The sequence below is a fragment of the Siphateles boraxobius genome, unplaced genomic scaffold (assembly GCF_051911475.1).
Source record: "Siphateles boraxobius isolate OS27281-9 unplaced genomic scaffold, OSU_SipBor_1 65, whole genome shotgun sequence".
NCBI lineage: Eukaryota > Metazoa > Chordata > Actinopteri > Cypriniformes > Leuciscidae > Siphateles > Siphateles boraxobius.
This window is the reverse complement of record NW_027509192.1, coordinates 6,829,137-6,847,468: the sequence shown is the minus strand read 5'-3', so window position 1 is coordinate 6,847,468 and position 18,332 is coordinate 6,829,137. Positions and strand designations below refer to the sequence as shown.

General features: G+C 37.0%; 1 protein-coding gene across 1 annotated transcript in view; it reads left to right on the top strand.

Annotated features, from left to right (window-relative positions):
- LOC143720748 (transmembrane protein 263-B) overlaps positions 1 to 17,016 on the top strand; it is a 30,465-nt gene extending 13,449 nt beyond the window's left edge. Inside the window, exon 3 of the mRNA XM_077210515.1 lies at positions 15,128 to 17,016. Within this exon, the coding sequence (XP_077066630.1) occupies positions 15,128 to 15,408 (281 nt within the window). The 3' untranslated portion in view covers positions 15,409 to 17,016. The remainder of the gene's footprint in view (positions 1 to 15,127) is intronic.
- Positions 17,017 to 18,332: the final 1,316 nt, after the last annotated feature.

The following is an 18,332-nucleotide window of genomic DNA, read 5'->3' as shown; positions in this document are numbered from 1 at the left end:
CTGTTGTAGGCTGTGAATTGAAACCTCTCAGGGGGAATCTGAAGTTAAGGTTGTTGTACTGTAAGATGGATTGTTTTCAACGCTGTTTTAGAAAATGGATTGATGACATTAAAGAGGTTGTCATCATTACTCACCCTCATGTCATTCCAAATTCATATTGTTTCTTTCTTTCGTGGGATACGAAAGGAGGTATTTGGAAGAATGTCAGAGCTGCTCTTTACAACTATGGTAAATGATACTGTCACACTTCAAAAGGGACAAAAAACCCCACAAAGTATCCGAAAATAATTCCTTCAAGTTGTAACGCATACAATAGTTTTGTCTGAGGAACAAAAAATAAAAGTTAATATTAATCTCCCCTCTGTTTTTGCATTGAAATAGCAACACGTTATGCTAGGTTTAACGTTGAAGATTTGTCTGATTATTTGTAATGTATTTATTTATTTACATTTATTAATCCATTATTTTATTATTTATAGTATTTTGCTAGATTATGTATGTATATGTGTACATATATATATTCTCTCTCTGATTTAAATTATTATATATCTGTGTCGTATCTATATGTAGAATATTTTTTCTGCTACTGGCATTTCTAATAGCAGCCCATGTGTTCCTCTAGATTTGAAGTACAGTATGTTCTCAGACGTCTTATTGATTTTGGCACATTTAAATGTTTTGAATTGAAAGTAATTTAGAGCTGAATGACTTGCAGTCTGTTCGGAAAAGAATAACATTTGCTTTCTTAAGCTTCGCTGGATTTTTGAATTAGCAGCTTATCCTTGAAGACAGTCCTTGCATTCACTTGTCATTTTTGGTGTGTTTATTTGCTAATACTTTTTCGCCTGTCTCATTGAAGCAATTTATTTAGTCTCTGTTACAACTGATTTGATGTATTTCTAGGTTCAGTTTTCATGGTTGCAGTAAAAGCGCATTCCTCCGTACTCCCTATAGAAACACTTGGATCTCTTGCACCATTAGGAAGTCCCAAAAGTCATAGTCGTGAATGACTTTGATGGAACATATTTACAAAACAGCCTCTCCTAGCTGAGTTTATGACTCGCATTCACAGAGATGGAATTTTTTTCTTTCTTTTTTTTTACCAAATCCGCAGCGGCCAATTCGACATTTCACAGAACTTTTCATATTCTACAAAACAGAATTATATCCAGTGACAATTTTGTTAGCTCTATGCTAATATGTAAATGAAGATTGTGTGAGCTGTGGGCTTATAGAGAAGGCGTTAGCTATCGGTTAATATTATGAAGATGTTGTGGGATATACAGGTCCTTCTCAAAAAATTAGCATATTGTGATAAAGTTAATTATTTTCCATAATGTAATGATAAAAATTAAACTTTCATATATTTTAGATTCATTGCACACCAACTGAAATATTTCAGGTCTTTTATTGTTTTAATACTGATGATTTTGGCATACAGCTCATGAAAACCCAAAATTCCTGTCTCAAAAAATTAGTAGCATATCATGAAAAGGTTCTCTAAACGAGCTATTAACCTAATCATTTGAATCAACTAATTAACTCTAAACACCTGCAAAAGATTCCTGAGGCTTTTAAAAACTCCCAGCCTGTTTCATTACTCAAAACCGCAATCATGGGTAAGACTGCCGACCTGACTGCTGTCCAGAAGGCCATCATTGACACCCTCAAGCAAGAGGGTAAGACACAGAAAGAAATTTCTGAACAAATAGGCTGTTCCCAGAGTGCTGTATCAAGGCACCTCAGTGGGAAGTCTGTGGGAAGGAAAAAGTGTGGCAAAAAAACGCTGCACAACGAGAAGAGATGACCAGACCCTGAGGAAGATTGTGGAGAAGGACCGATTCCAGACCTTGGGGGACCTGCGGAAGCAGTGGACTGAGTCTGGAGTAGAAACATCCAGAGCCACCGTGCACAGGCGTGTGCAGGAAATGGGCTACAGGTGCCGCATTCCCCAGGTCAAGCCACTTTTGAACCAGAAACAGCGGCAGAAGCGCCTGACCTGGGCTACAGAGAAGCAGCACTGGACTGTTGCTCAGTTTTGCATGTCATTCGGAAATCAAGGTGCCAGAGTCTGGAGGAAGACTGGGGAGAAGGAAATGCCAAAATGCCTGTAGTCCAGTGTCAAGTACCCACAGTCAGTGATGGTCTGGGGTGCCATGTCAGCTGCTGGTGTTGGTCCACTGTGTTTTATCAAGGGCAGGGTCAATGCAGCTAGCTATCAGGAGATTTTGGAGCTCTTCATGCTTCCATCTGCTGAAAAGCTTTATGGAGATGAAGATTTCATTTTTCAGCACGACCTGGCACCTGCTCACAGTGCCAAAACCACTGGTAAATGGTTTACTGGCCATGGTATTACTGTCCTCAATTGGCCTGCCAACTCTCCTGACCTGAACCCCATAGAGAATCTGTGGGATATTGAGAAGAGAAAGTTGAGAGACGCAAGACCCAACACTCTGGATGAGCTTAAGGCCGCTATCGAAGCATCCTGGGCCTCCATAACACCTCAGCAGTGCCACAGGCTGATTGCCTCCATGCCACGCCGCATTGAAGCAGTCATTTCTGCAAAAGGATTCCCGACCAAGTATCGACTCTTGAGTGCATAACTGAACATAATTATTTGAAGGTTGACTTTTTTTTTTGTATTAAAAACACTTCTTTTATTGGTCGGATGAAATATGCTAATTTTTTGAGACAGGAATTTGGGGTTTTCATGAGCTGTATGCCAAAATCATCAGTATTAAAACAATAAAAGACCTGAAATATTTCAGTTGGTGTGCAATGAATCTAAAATATATGAAAGTTTAATTTGTATCATTACATTATGGAAAATAATGAACTTTATCACAATATGCTAATTTTTTGAGAAGGACCTGTATGCTAATAGGCTAAGGAAGATATAAAAAAGGCAATTTAGCTGTTGAAGTTATTGTGAGCGATAAGTTATAGAACATGACATGAGCTAGGCTAATGAAGTTTAAAGATGTCAGTTACAGTAAATGCTAATAGGCTATACGATATAAGTAAGGCTAATAGGCTATACGATATAAGGAAGTCTATTAAGCTATTGAAGATATTGCGATAAGCTACTGAAGATATTGCCATAGGTTATAGAATATATTGTGAGCTAGGCTAATGAATATGAAGTAGGCTATATGTTTATACAGTAATGAAAATGATGTGAGATATAGGCTGCGTCTCAATCAGCTCCCTAGCTTCCTAGGTCTTAAACCAGTATATCTTGAATTTGTTCATTACCTGTCTAGTGATGTATGTTTATGCTGACATAAAATTGAATAATGGGTATGTATTTTAAAAAACACCTATCACGTGTCATTATGTGTAGTCAGTTGGCTCGCTCAGTTGCGCGATTTGTTTCACACTTCAGAACTTCCGTTTAAGGGAACATAGTAAGCATCAATGCTCCAATGCGTAGTGGGACTTCTTAGGAAGTCTGTAGGTGCTTCTCATTTCTGAATGTGTGCATCCTCGCTTCCTTTCCTTGTGTCTCAGCTTATTTGTATATTGGAATATTCTTGATCACTCGAGCATCACTTAAAAGCATCATCAGCCGCGCTCAAGGGATCTACCCTTATGTTGCTGAAGTTCAGTTATTTTAGAAATTCATAATAAATAATAATAAAAGCAAGATGCCCTGTTGAAATATGAGAGATGTATGGTTTATTTAAACTACAAGGATAAATTATAAATTAAAATGATTGTGACAGAGGTGAAGGGGGAGGAGAATTTATACTTGCATCAGGTTTTTGACAAAAAAAACTTCCGCACAGGACACACCTGTGCATCCTCGCTCATGACTCCTCTGAAAGCTTCCTCGTTTCTCATCTCCTCGCGGTGCAATTAGAGAATTTGGATGTCCTTCAAGATGCCTAACTTTGATTGGTTTCCAGGTCACAGGCTGGAGGACGGAGGAGCGAGGAAGCATCAATTTGAGTATTGAGAAGCACCCAATGTTTCAGTGGGTTTCAATTTTTCAGTGCTTGAGAAGCACCCAATGTTTTCAGTGCTAAAATTTAATAGGAAAATATATAGCATTTATTTAGTGCAAGAGTTCATTTCTCTAGGAACCAACAAGTTGTGGACACTGAATCACTTGCCTGCTGAGGTAAATATAATGCTAGTGACGAACACTGAAACACTGATTGAGCAATTACATGAGTTATGATGCCTTTCAGTAAGTATACTGTATTTTTCAACATGCCTTCAAGTGTCCATTCATGTTTATTCTGTAACTGAGGAGGAGATGATCGCGTTTACTCGGGCTCCGCGCTGAAATGAGGAGCTAGTACACTGATCTGTCACGCCACATCAAAGATCGCCAAAACGGCATTTATTGTTTGATTTTTGTGATCAAATAGTCAGAATTTGAAGATTACACCTTGCTTATTATCGAAAGTAACAAAACACGGAGCTTGCTATTTGGTGTTAATGGTGGTTAGACTACAAAACTGAATTCGTTGTGTACACATTCCAGGTCCAATGAGCCAGGCTGGGCGGGGCCTTGATAGCAGGGGGCGGGGCGTGGCGTGTTCGCTACGCCATGAGAGTGTATCGCGATTCGATTCGTGGGTTCTGTATCGCGGTTCTTCGGTTCGGTTCGAATATCGTTACAACCCTAGTAGCAAGTTATAGGCTAATAATGGACAATTGAGCTTCGACAATTCCGAATCGTTGTCATTTAGGAATATGATCGCATGGGTGTTTGAATAGAGATTAATTGTGCAGCTCTAGTGTGTGTTATCTTTGACAGCACAAAATCATTTAGACTCAAGATATAAGCTAATAGTGAGGCTGTGAATATCGTAGAACATGTCTAAGACATGTTTTCATAACTCAGCTTTTGTTTTTTCCGAAAAGGACATGCTTGTGCATCTTTCAAAAGCTTTGTTAGGATTTTCAAGGCGGTAGCCATGCGCTTCCATTGAAAGCTTGTGAAGCAACTACGCTGGCATTTAAAATCACACAATGGGCCCTGTCATCGATATAAATATTGAAGGCGAATGGCACGAGTGACTCATTTGCACACATTATCAGATCCTGGCGCCGCGGGATTGGCGGGAAAAGGTCTTTTTCTGCTTATTTATTGAAGTCAACAAACCTACATTGGGAGGACTGGGATGAGTAAGCACAAAGGTTCAAGTGTCATACGTGTCTCTCCCGATAGGTCAGACGCTAGCAAGCTTGCGCACCCAGTGGAAACATTGACCTTTTCCATAAGTGGTTCACCAGTAGTTATTTATTTATTTAATGCAGCTGTATCAGGCCAGCGGGGAAAAAGGCCACATTCAGACTCTATTCCAGCAGAGTTCTTGTCAGTCCCATAATTGCCAGTCCTCGTCATCGAATGGAGCTTCTAATCATAGCAGTGTTGATGTCCTTGCAAGTGTATGGTCTGCAAAACTGGCTACCGGCTTTTTATTCTTTTTAAATGCGTATTTGTGTCTCAAAATGCCTAACGTACAGGTGTGTCCATGTTTGTAAGATTTATCTTTAAGTTTGTCCTTGTTTAGACTTTTTTTCCCCCTAGCTTCTCTTGTACTAACACCATGTCCAGCAAGGTCCAACGATAATTCAGTACATTCCCTTTCAGGCCGTTTTCTCGAAACCTCATTTTAACTTGACCCTTTATTGTGTTATGCCTCAGGCAACTCGGGCACAGGGATTAAAAATAGAGACCTCAGCAGGGACGGAGTTGACATGGTTCTTGTTGGTGAGAATGGAGCGGCGGAGAGCTGAATCCCGCTGGGGGTTTTTATCACTGGGGAAGGTCCGATTACCCCCTCCCTGCTCTTACTACTCCTTTTCTTATTTCTCTCTCGCTCTCTCACACACTGTAAATCTCAGTGCCAAGTGAGGAGAACAATATTTTCACCATTATTTCTCTGCACTACAGAGAGATGATGTGGGTATTGATATAGACTCATAAATTTACAGAGGCGACAGATTTACGCCGGAGGCTGGCAGCCTACCTCTCGTTCGGGAACATGTTCGGCTTTGATTGGTTGGGAATGGATTCTTGGCTAATTCCGCTTAGGTCAGGCAGGTCTAAATCAAGAGGACTATATCACTGGTTTTTATAGAGATGGCAGTTTGGTATATACAGTAAGCTCAATACTATAGTCGTATGTCTCCTCTTCTGGGATGTGCGTCCTTCTGCATAACCTCTTTTACAACAAACTTCACAAAATTACTTAATTTGTATTTTTGTTTTTTGCTTTTCACTGCTTAGTACTCCCTGTTCTACTGTTTTAAGTTTAAATGTTTCAAATTTCTAATTTATTACTCTAAAATGTCATGTCGCCAAGTAAAATGTAACATATTTTTCTTACACCTTTTTTTAAGGTATATTTTTTTTAACAAATGAAATTGAAATGAATTCATAAATATCATACATTTGGGGGGAGTTATGACATTTTACTACCTGAACCTTTGTCTCGTCATTAAATGAGGTAAAAACTATGTTTAATATTTTTCTACTTGTATCCATTTGGTGGATAATGTGTTTATTCTTTTTCATAATTTTTTTTTGTAAAATATAATAATAGAAACTATGCCAAACTTTTTTTCAATACTTTTTTTATGTATTGATACAAGTACAAATATATAATATTTATGTATAAATTATAATATAAATTCCTTTTTAATTCACAAATGAACATGCTAATCATTGAATAGTAGTAATGTATGAATTGATTATTAAGATGCATCATGGGAAATAGATCCTTTTGTTGCCTTTTGTTTTTGTATACCATTGGACAAGATCTTTTCCAGTAGATGTGGACTTAGTGTTTCCTCCACGATTGTTTTACTTATTATATATGACACCGATGGCCCCTTCATCCTTAGTTAGCCTTATTTGTTCATCTTCTCTTTTCAAAATGTTCCCGTCCAAGTGGGTTCCTGGAGGAAAATGCTTTGTATCTGTTTCTTCTGTTCTTTCTCAGACTTTATCTCCGTTCTCCTCCATTCGGTTTGTGAATGCAGCATTGTTGGTGTTATCTAAAGGTCTTACTTGTGGCTCTCCTCGACAGGAACATATTATAGAGTTGAGGCCAGGGTTCAGGCACCAGAATGTTCAAGTGTGCCCAGATCATTTTCTCAGCTCATTCTGGGTACCAAGGAGACCACTTATCTTGCTTTATCTGGGGCTTTTGGATTCTGTCACAACCTAAAACTTTATTCATGATTGCTGCAGGCTTCTTGTTCCAATTGATGTTTAGATTTCCTTAGAGGCATCCGAGCAATATGAGTCAATGATTCCTTGTTCAGTTCTACAACCTACTCTCCAAGATTCAGTGTTCTTCTTCGGTTTTCTGTCAGTTAGGGACAACGAGACTACGTTCTTTTGAAAGCTTTAGCGCTTAGAAGGACATGTGAAATACTCCATCCAGTTTCTTTGTGAATGTTTATTTAACTGTCGAGACCAACACGGTAACCTTTGTACGGGGCTTGTTGAGTGGGTTTTTAGCTACTGATGCTCACCCTCCACAGAACTCGGGTCGTCTCTCGAAAGAGTAACACGCCTCAGAATATCTTAACCTTTCCATCTAAGCCTTCAAATGTCACTGTTCTCTTTCCTGCATCTGAACACAAATTGACATTTTCTATTTGCTATAGAATTTGACTGATCTCGAAGGTTCCTGTCTAAAAAAGAATAACTTGGTCATTCTTTCCAAAGAAGGAAAGCTGTTTCGAGTTTTGCAGTTATAGCAGCATGCTTTGATGATGTGGTGATACATTTTTTTTCTATTGATCAAACAAGGGGTAAACAATTAGAAAGATCCGTGTATTTGATAACTCAAGGATATTTACTCAGCAAATTCTAGCGAATGTTTGATTATGATGAGGAAAAAAGATTACGGTTCAGTCTATGTGAAAGGTTACATGATTTTGTCAAAATACCAGTTTTACAGTGTGTAAAACCATGCAAAACTGCATATTTTCCAAATTGATTAGTCGGTTTGTGGCCTGAACAACTAGTAGACTACAGTCTTAAGGAAGTTCTGTAAAATTATTATTTTTTGTGTTCCTTTGACCCCGATCAGACATGTTCTTGCGCTAAAGAAAAGCTAGAAGGATCACATTTTCCGATGCGGTTTGTTGTACTATTTTTTAACTATTTTTAAGTTTGCACAAGACTTTTCTAGAGTTTAGAGATTATTCATATATTAAATATTTTGTTGAATGTTTAAATTATGTGATTTTAAACCATTGTAATCCTCCTCTAATACCTAGAAGTTTATTCATTAGTTTAGTCACCCCTCATTTAAAACACTATTCAGAAAACTTTACATTTCAAATAACGCGTTTATATTAAAGATTATAAGCACTTTTCGAACTGCACATCAGGGATAAATAATTATTCGGTAACACTTAACAAAAAGGTTCATTAGTTAACATTATTTTCCTAACATGAACCAACAAAGAGCAATACATTTGTTACAGTATTTATTAATCTTTGATTATGTTAGTAAATAAATACAGCTGTTCATTGTTTGATCATGTTAGTTCACAGTGCATTAATGTTAACCAATTCAACCTTTGATTTTAATAACGTATTATTAAATGTTGAAATTCATATTAACTAAGATTAATAAATGCTGAAGTATTGTTTATTCTTAGTTCATGTTAATTTAGGTAACTAATGAATCTTACTGTAAATTGTTATCAATTATTCCTTCCTGCACAGCTCTGCACATACAAATACCACAAACACTCTCTCTCACCCCCTTCAATCACATCCCACCAGCTGCATTATCCTATTCTTTTAGGTCAGTAGTCAGTTAAGCCAGATTAGGATGAGGTCTTTCCCTCCCTGTGCTCAACAGAAATCATTCATGATGTGCACATGTGTTTGTTGTTGTCTGTGTGATTAATATGGTGCATATAATGTTTAACGATACAGAACGGAGGTTTGAAACATGTATTGTTTGCACGTTATTTGCATATTGTGAGTGACTCAGTTCCACTATTATTTGGCTGCCATATATTTTATTCTGTGTTGGATTGATGTTTCCAGAAATTCATTATATTGCAAATAACGTGTTGTTGTCACACTATGCTATTTGATGATTCTGTTATTTGCAGGCAGTGTCCAAATTCTAGGTTAATATTTATTTGTTACTTGCATGCGGTGTCCAAATTGTAGGTTAATATTTATTTCACATTTGTTACCCAAGTATGGGCACATAGCCAAAACCATATTTATATCCTGTTAGTTCAGTGGGACTTCTAATTCATGACATGGTAGCATTGTTTTTTGAATTGGTTATCTGCAATTCTTGCACTTAATTCAACTGAATGACAATGGCTGTCAATAAGGTTTTTTCAGATGCCTGCTTGAAGCTCACAAACTGTGGCCTCACTCATTAATCATGTACTTACTTTTTTTTTTAAGTATGTTTGTTAAACAAATTGTGCAGCATTATGCATAAGAACAGTTTTATGAACAATTTACACCACATTGATTGTCATGAATGCAACAATTTACGTTTCAATTTTAGAATTTACATTATAATTGCTTGTAAAATGCAACACTGTACGTTACAATATTTACGAACAATTTACATAAAAATCGCTTGTCATATCGAATGTTCTATTCGATTCACATTTATTTGTATTGTGCTTTTCACGATACATATCGTTTCAAAACAGCTTTACAGAAAGTTTGCATTTGAATGGATTTAAGAAAATTTGAATGGATTTTGCTTGTCATTTGAATGTGACTGTTTATGTTTAGAATGAATTTACAAGCAATTTACATGAAAATTGCTTATATGAATGTGACCGTTTACGTAAGAATGGATTTATGAACAATTTACATGATATCATACTCATTTTACATACTCATCGACATCGTATGAACATGAGTTTACAGTAGAATACAATAACAAACAGTTTCTACGAAAATTGTTTGCCGTGTTGTCACATTTTATGTTAGAATGGCTTTACGAACAATTTATACAAAAATTGGTTGTCATGAAATTTGACCATTTACATGAATGGATTTGCAAACAATTTATATGAAAATTGCTTGTTATATGAATGCAAGTTTCCATTGGAATGGCTTTACAAACAATTTATATGAAAATTAAATGTAAGAATTTACGTAAAAAATGAATTTTGCTTGAGTTTTATGAATGAGGCAAGGTCTTTCCTCACTGTGTTCAACAGAAATCATTCATGATGTTCATTTGTTGTCGGTGTGATTAATTTACAACATATAATTTTTAATACATAACAGAGGTTTGCATGTCGTGGGTGACTTTGCATCATAGCAGTATTATTTGGCTGCCATATTCTATTCCCCTGCCGTGTTAGATTGACATTTAAAGAAATGTAATTAAATTGCAAACAACACATTGTCACGCTATGCTGTTGATCACTGTTATTTGCATGTAGTGTCCAAAGGAGAATATTTGTTTCACATTTATTACCCAAGTACACATTAAGCCACAGCCAAAAGCATATTTACATTTATAGTTAGTTCAAGAAAATTTGCACTTGAAAAATTAAATTTGATCATATGATTATGAGTTTAGAATGAATTTAGAAACAATTTGTATGATTATGAGTTTAGAATGAATTTAGAAACAATTTGTATGAAATCGAATGTCACATTTTTAGGGCTGCAACAACTAATCGATAAAATCGATTATAATCGATTATGAAAATCGTTGTCAACGAATGTCATTATCGATTAGTTGGTCTGCTTACGTCACGGGGAGCGTTTACTGGTACGCACACACACGCAAGGTCTCTCTCCCTCAGGCGCTCTACCGAGCGCGCGCGCTACACGGTTTGGAGCAGTCTCTTCTGTCTCGAATGCGCGCTCTTGCTTGCGCGCTCTAGATTTCGGGAGTTTGAACTAATTCGCGGGCATCAGGAAGCCGCAATCAATATGCGGGAGACTCCCGGGACTTCCGGGATGTCTGTATTTTGTCTCGAGCATCAGGTTGTGCAATCAGTTCGCTCGCAACGTAAGTGATGGATTAAAATAGCGCTACCGCAGAAATAGGTTAAATTAAAACGGTGTTTACAAAGTGAAGCATTAAATACAAAGGCAAATAATAACAGCAGCAGTAAAATATTGTTTTTTAGTCACTGTACTCAATGGTTTTCAGCGAATGCTTGTGCACTAATGCATAATTTCTCCTGTCCTTTACTCAAGCCTGTTAGCTTGCTGGGTAACGTTACCTCCATTCCGTTCTCTTTTTATAGCATTTGTCTACTAAGTTTTAATTGTTTTTCAAACGCGATCTACTGCGGCTGTACATTCACACAATTGTTTTCAGTCTTTCTATATTTATTTAATCAATTTATCCTTATATTATATTCTTTTATATATTATATATATAATATATATTATATTCTTTTTCCTTATATATAATTAATTTTAAATAAAAATTAAATGAATTATATATTTTAGATGTTTTTAGTTTGTTTTTAGTTCAGATATTCACATCTGAACAACATGTCTGTGTAAATTTGTTTTAACAAAAATTGTGTTAAAACATAATATGTTGGATATCATTTTTTTAACAATAATCATGTTTGTCAACTTGCCATCAGCAATTATCATTAAAAACAATGCAAATATTGATATTAGTAAAACTCAATGTGTGGCTTTTGCACTTTTTAAAGTACACTTTTACACATAAATACCCTGATTTACGGTTTTATTTAGTTATAATAAAAAAAAATCTAATTTAATTTCTATCCGATTAATCGATTAATCGAAAAAATAATCGTCCGATTAATCGATTATCAAAATAATCGTTAGTTGCAGCCCTACACATTTTAGTTTAGAATTATAAAATTTTTGCTATTCATATAAATTTGAACTTAAGAATGGATTTGCAAACAATTTACATGAAAATTGCTTGTCATATGAATGTGATGGTTTATATAAGAATGGAGTTATGAACAATTTATATGGAAATTGTTTGTCATACAAATAATGCATTTTATGTTAGAAGTGCTTTACAAACAATTTATTCTAAAATTGCTTGTCATCGAATTCATAACTGTTTACGTAAGAATGGATTTATGAACAATTTACATTAAAATAGCTTGTCATGTGAATGTATTTTTGCAAGAAAAATGTATTAATGATTCACACAAATTTTGTTTGAGTTTCATGAGGCACAGATATGCAGATTCTGTAAGAGAAACACGACCCATCATCTTTGGTCTATCATTGGAAATAATGTATAAAAATGTAAATTCAGAAATAATCTCATTCCTTTTTTGATACATGCCTCACTACTTTGCTCATTCAGGCTTCATGTGAAAATGGAAGATTTCTGAAAGTGCCGCAATGCTTTGAGGTTTGGGAGCGTGGAAAGTGTAATTACATCTCCACAGGCCCAGATGACTCGAGTTTGTCTATATTGCATGTGCGAATGGGAATCTCTAGAGGAACGAGTTTCGTATCCACCAACATTGTCACTAACCGCCGTTTTACCACCATTATCGTTGACCTCCTTAATTGGTTACCGTCTTGTCTAATAATTTGGTTGTTTTGTTAAAATCAGAAATAAATCAAATAAAAATTCTGGTTCTGCATATCAGTTATGGGATACTCAAAATTTTTCATAAACAACAGTCGATCGCTAGTCTAAACTGAACATGAGACTCACAGTAGTGCTAAAAGAAGCAAGAGGTTTGTAGGCATGTTTCATACATATTAATGAATTTCGATATTCGCAAGAGGCTGTTAAGCGAGGAAAGCAGGCTTAAGCTAAATCTTCTCTCTAGTTGCATCTTAAAATGTTTCATATCAAGACTTGTTCTGTTTTATCTCAGCGTGTCTGTTGTTGTTTATGCACGTGCACATCTGCGTACGTATATGAACTACACATGGGCCGACCTTGCTCCATGAAGTTTTCCCTCCGCCGTCCCACGAGACTCATCTGAAGATGCGCTGCTTGTCATTCACTCGGCTTTCTCTGTGGCTCATCGATTCACCGGGGAGCTCATCGTGCAGCCCAGACATGCGGTCCTTGACAGTATTGATTGAATGTAAAAGATATAATTTCTGTTCACAGTCCACAGAGTATTGTGGGGTGTGTAAATGCTAGTTGTCCAGTGGAAGGAAAAGAGTCTCGAGTCTCTTTTTTTCTTGTATTCTGCTAAAGGAACAAAGAGTAAATATTATGCTATTTGGACTGTGTGTGTGTGTGTCTGTCTGTGTGTGTGTCTGTGTCTGTGTGTGTCGGTGTCTGTGTGTGTCGGTGTGTCTGTGTGTGTGTGTTTGACCACATCTGCTCAGTGTATTACTCAGGTCTGTAGATGTGAGGTGATTTTACAATGCTGCCCTGAAGCTTTAAGTCTCACATAACCATCACAAAGAGGAAAATAAGCAAGACTTGCATAAATACTATTATTTTTTTGGCGATTGTCCTGACACGATTTAGAAATCATGGCTTTAGGAATCAAGTGATCTTTACTGAAAAGTTTTATGTAGATAATAATTATATTTGCCATGGTTTGATGATTCATAAAATGTGTTTTGTTGGCAAAAGAATGAACCGGGAATGGCAAAATGGAGCTGGATTTGAATATAATAGTCTTTCAAGTAAAAAAAAGCAAAACCCAAGTTAAGGTCCCTTTGTATGGCTCAGGATACTCCTTCAATGCAAGTCACTGGAGTTTTTCCCCATATTATTAATAATAATAATAATTAAGGTAACAGTTTAGTTTAGGGTCCAATTCTCACCACTAAAGGTGCTCAAAGCGATGTCACGTGTTTTTTAGGCCAAAACATTTTTTGTCACATACAACAAACATATCCTCACTATCCGCTAGCTGCCTGTCCCCTGAACACACTGTAAAAAAAAAAACACGGTCTCTGCAGACACCCCAGGCTCCACAAACGGCAACAAAAACAAACTGGGCTTACCCGCACCACGAAACATAACAAACTGTTCCAGCCAAAAACCGATAATAAGGGTTTGGGGGTGCGGTTTGGGGGGTTAGTGCGCGGATGAGGAGGAGGGAGGGTCTAGCTAGTCTTCGTTTTGTTTGACTATACTTTAAACGTCAACAAGAAGTGATGTCACCCGACATCGCTTAGAGCACCTTTAATTAGTTGCGTATTAGCATGCATATTAGGATATTGGCTGTTTATCAGTACTTATAAGCACTTATTAATGCCTTAGACTACATGACCATATTCTACATCCTTAATCCTACCCAATACCTAAACCTAACAACTACCTTACTAACTATTAATAAGCTGTAATTAGTAGTTAATTGAGACAAAAGCTATAGTTAATAGTGAGAATTGGACCCTAAAGTAAAGTGTGACCATAATGAATTGTATAAATGATAATAATTTAACAAAGTGAATATTATGTTTTATTGTTGTTGTTTAATAATTTAACACTACTTGTGTTTTTGCAAATCAATCATTGGACACTTAAATTTAGCATGAAACAGAAGTTGCGCTAGTCTTTTCTTTCCTATTGTGACGTATAAGTGAAATTGGCTTCTCGAACAAGAAAAAATGTAGGGCGGGACTTATTTTTAGAGAATTGATTGGATGGTTGTTGTTTGCTGTTGGTCGATCTTGCGCCAGTAAACGCATCATCAGAGAAGAATTGTCAATTGTGATTTCATGATGAAATTTAAAAAATCAAAATAGTCTGCATTGGTCATAAAATGCCAAATAATTTTAACACTCTTAGGGCCGGATTTATTAACAGCTTGTGCCAGTGCAAACCCTGGCGTTAAACAACAACTGTCAGGATTTGGACATTTTTGCGGCTGACCTTATTATGGATTTGTGGGAGTTTCCCTTTTTAGATGCAACATTTAGGGGAGGAGAGTATTTAAATTAATTACGCAAGGTGATTTACTAAGGTTTGGGCTAGTATAATTTACTGGTATGTGTACCATTATTTAACGCCCAAAAAAAGCATGTCTTAAACAGATGTTAATTTGCGCAGCTCTTGGTAGATTGCGTTGGTCATTATGGAAATCATCCATGTTTTTTCATTTGCGCGCAGAACCCATCTTTTATGTGATTGCGCTCACATTAGTTTGGCTTCTTAAGTAAATCTGTCCCTGAATGTTTACACTTCTGTTTATTAAATCTGTTTTTCAGACTTGGAGAAAGACCACCCTAAGAATGAAGCAGGCGTGGTGTGGAGAGTGACCGGCGGGCTGTTCAACTTCACCAAAGGAGCGGTGGGTGCCACCCTCGGGGGGGTGGCCTGGGTAGGCAGCAAGAGCTTCGAGCTGACCAAGACGGCTGTGACGAGTGTTCCTGCAGCTGGAGTGGGATTGGTCAAAGGCGGTGTCTCCGTGGTAACGGGAGGGGTCGGGGCAGTGGGGTCTGCAGTGGCCGGTAAAGTTACACCAAAGAAAAAAGACAAGTCAGATTAGACTGGCTGACTCGCTCCCAGCCTTTGTTCGATTCGGTGTGTCTGTGGATGTCTGGGTGGTGTGTTCTCGCTTTCATGGGGTTGGAAAACAGTTGGCCTGTTCATTTAGCCCATGGGAAAATTACTGTTTCACCTTCACCAAATACAATCCTACCTAAGTTAACATAAAGAACCACAATACGCTATATAAACAACTTCTACCAACATTAGAAAGCTACATGAGCTACAAGGGACATGAGATAATTGGTATCTTATGCCTCTTGTTTGCTAATTTGTTTGTGTATTTTGACTATTGTTTGAAATGTTGGTCGGTATTATAAATGCTGGGAAGACTCGCGTCGGGATCAAATGGTAATATCATAGCTCCATCATAAAAGGAACTCTAATATGCCAGCAGTTTTACTTAAAATGAAAACTTGGTGTAAATCTATTTTTTGTAATATCAGTCCTTGTGTGCACATAATTAGCCCTAACGAGGTATTTCTCTCTAAAAATTCCCTTAAAAAGTTCAAGCACACTTGGCAGAATTATTCCTTGAATATTGTTTCGAGGCCATCTTTGAAAAAATAATGTGAGAACTTGTGAAAACAGGGAAAGTATTATTTAATTAAATGAATAAATGTGACACTAAATGACCCTGAACATCCAATAATGAGGGGTTTAGACTACATACTCTCAAATGTTCTTCGATTTAGTGTCAGAAATCGTGTCTTTTCTTTGATACCGATTTCAGAGTCATATAAACATCTGCTGTTTTCACAGTGAGCTGTTTGATTATCATCACATTCTCATTTATGTCAGTCCTGGTAAGTGTAGAGATCCTCTCAACGGCAGTTCGCACATCATTGGCGTAAATTACATTAATGGTGAGTCTCCAGTGTAAACACTCCATTTTGTAAGACGATGTTCAAGCCGTTGAAATTCAATCTGTCTCCGGGAAACCAGTGCCTGGAGTTAAGAAAAGAAATGATTCGCATCTAAAAAGGATGCAGGGAAACTACACCACATTGTCTTCTGTCCATTTAAAAAGGCTTTTTAGCAAGTCCGCTTCGTTTTCTCTTTGGGAAGCATCAAGTGTGGTTCGCTTGAGATGATGTTTTAATGGCTGTACATGTGCCTGAATGTCTTGGGAGTTCTAAAAGCTCACTGTGGAGTGTTTAGTGTTTCAGAACAATACAAAATAACCACAGATGTATTTCCTGTGACCGTTTTACAGCCGTTTACATCATAGAACCAGCACAATGGAAAATGTGCAAATTGAGTATTTGTTCATGTTTCTGTCTTTTTTCTCCCCTACTGCTTAAATGTTTGTCTCCTTTTTTATTTATGTAAAAACAACATATGGCATATTATTATTATATTGCTGCAATGCATGCTTGAAGCTCTAGTTCTTTGTACAACATGCTGTTAATTGTGTGTATGTATTTCACTTTTTTTCATGTTTCTTTCAGTTTTTGCTATCTAAACACTTTCTGTTAGGTACCCATGTCTTGAAGATGCTGTTACTATAAACTGGACTTTTAAGACCAAGTAGATTTTGTCTATAATAGAACTATTTTTGCTAAATTGATGCTGTATTCTACAAATAAAGCATTCTGTATTTTAGAAATGCATGAGTTCTTTGTATTTTGTTGTTGTTGCTGCTGCTGTTGTTTTTTATTTGATGCATTTCACTTATTTACCATCAAAAGAATATGAGCAAAGAGAAGAATTACTATCCTGCAATGATCCCCTGCTGGAATAGGTGGAGATATTTTAATACCATTGATCTATTATTCATTTTAGCTTTAATCATTTATGTAACACTGAATGCACTAATATGCACTGACAGTCCAGATCTGGATTACATAAGCAGTTTATAAAAGTAAGTGACCCCATAATTCAAATCACAAGATAAAATCCCTGTTTTATTAAGACTGAGAGGTAAACTTTTAAACGGCATCCACTTGTATTCATAAGATGATAGGGTTTTTCATCATAAAATGGGTTACATGTTTTGTTTCTATCAGAAAGGGGGGATAAATAGCATCTTTAGATTAGATGTCAGGTGTCCGGTAAAGGCAGAGCCAGGTGCATAAACCTTTGTCTTTTCATGGCATACTGAATCAGCACAAAAATTTATTGAGCCAGTCAGGGGTTTTATCTTCAAAAACAATTGCATGGCTCAACAACATCATTGTTCCACAATATTAACCAAGGACATTAGTGATTTTAGTATCAAGTAGTAAATGCTCCATAAAAGGGAAAGTTGTTTTGTGGCTTTTTAACCTCACACCATGTCGTAACCAGGCGAAACGCAATAAAGCGATAAAAGCTAGCTGTGAAGGACGAAATCCAATCGTTTTTGTCCTAACCCACAGCCAGTGGCGTCTGGCTTTTGGGCCCCTTGTACTGTATATTGCTTTGGGCCCCCCAGCCCACACCACTGCTGGACACTTAAGGGGCCAGACACACTACACTCTTCATTCCATTGCCTTCCATTCACACTCATGCAAATGCAGAAGACAGGAAATTCAAGCTCATGCCAATTTCGCCACATTCCAAAATGTAAGTTTGGTGAACTCTGCCCTGCACTTGTTTCACATGAAGACATGTGACAATTAGAAGATTGATGCATCACGACATGACCTCTTAGCTGAATTAAAAGAACGCAAACTTTAAAAAAGTGAAAGTGACATGACAGCCAAGTATGGTAACCAATACTCTGATCCAATCTGACTTCTGACCTATTATGCCGCCTAAATCATAATCATACACTGTTCGTTTGTTGGCCAAAGGAGGACTGGCCCCCCGACTGAGCCTGGTTTCTCCCAAGGTTTTTTTCTCCATTCTGTCACCTGATGGAGTTTTGGTTCCTTGCCACTGTCGCCTTTTTTTTCGCCTTCATTCGCCATTGGCTTCTGGCTTGCTTAGTTGGGGACATTT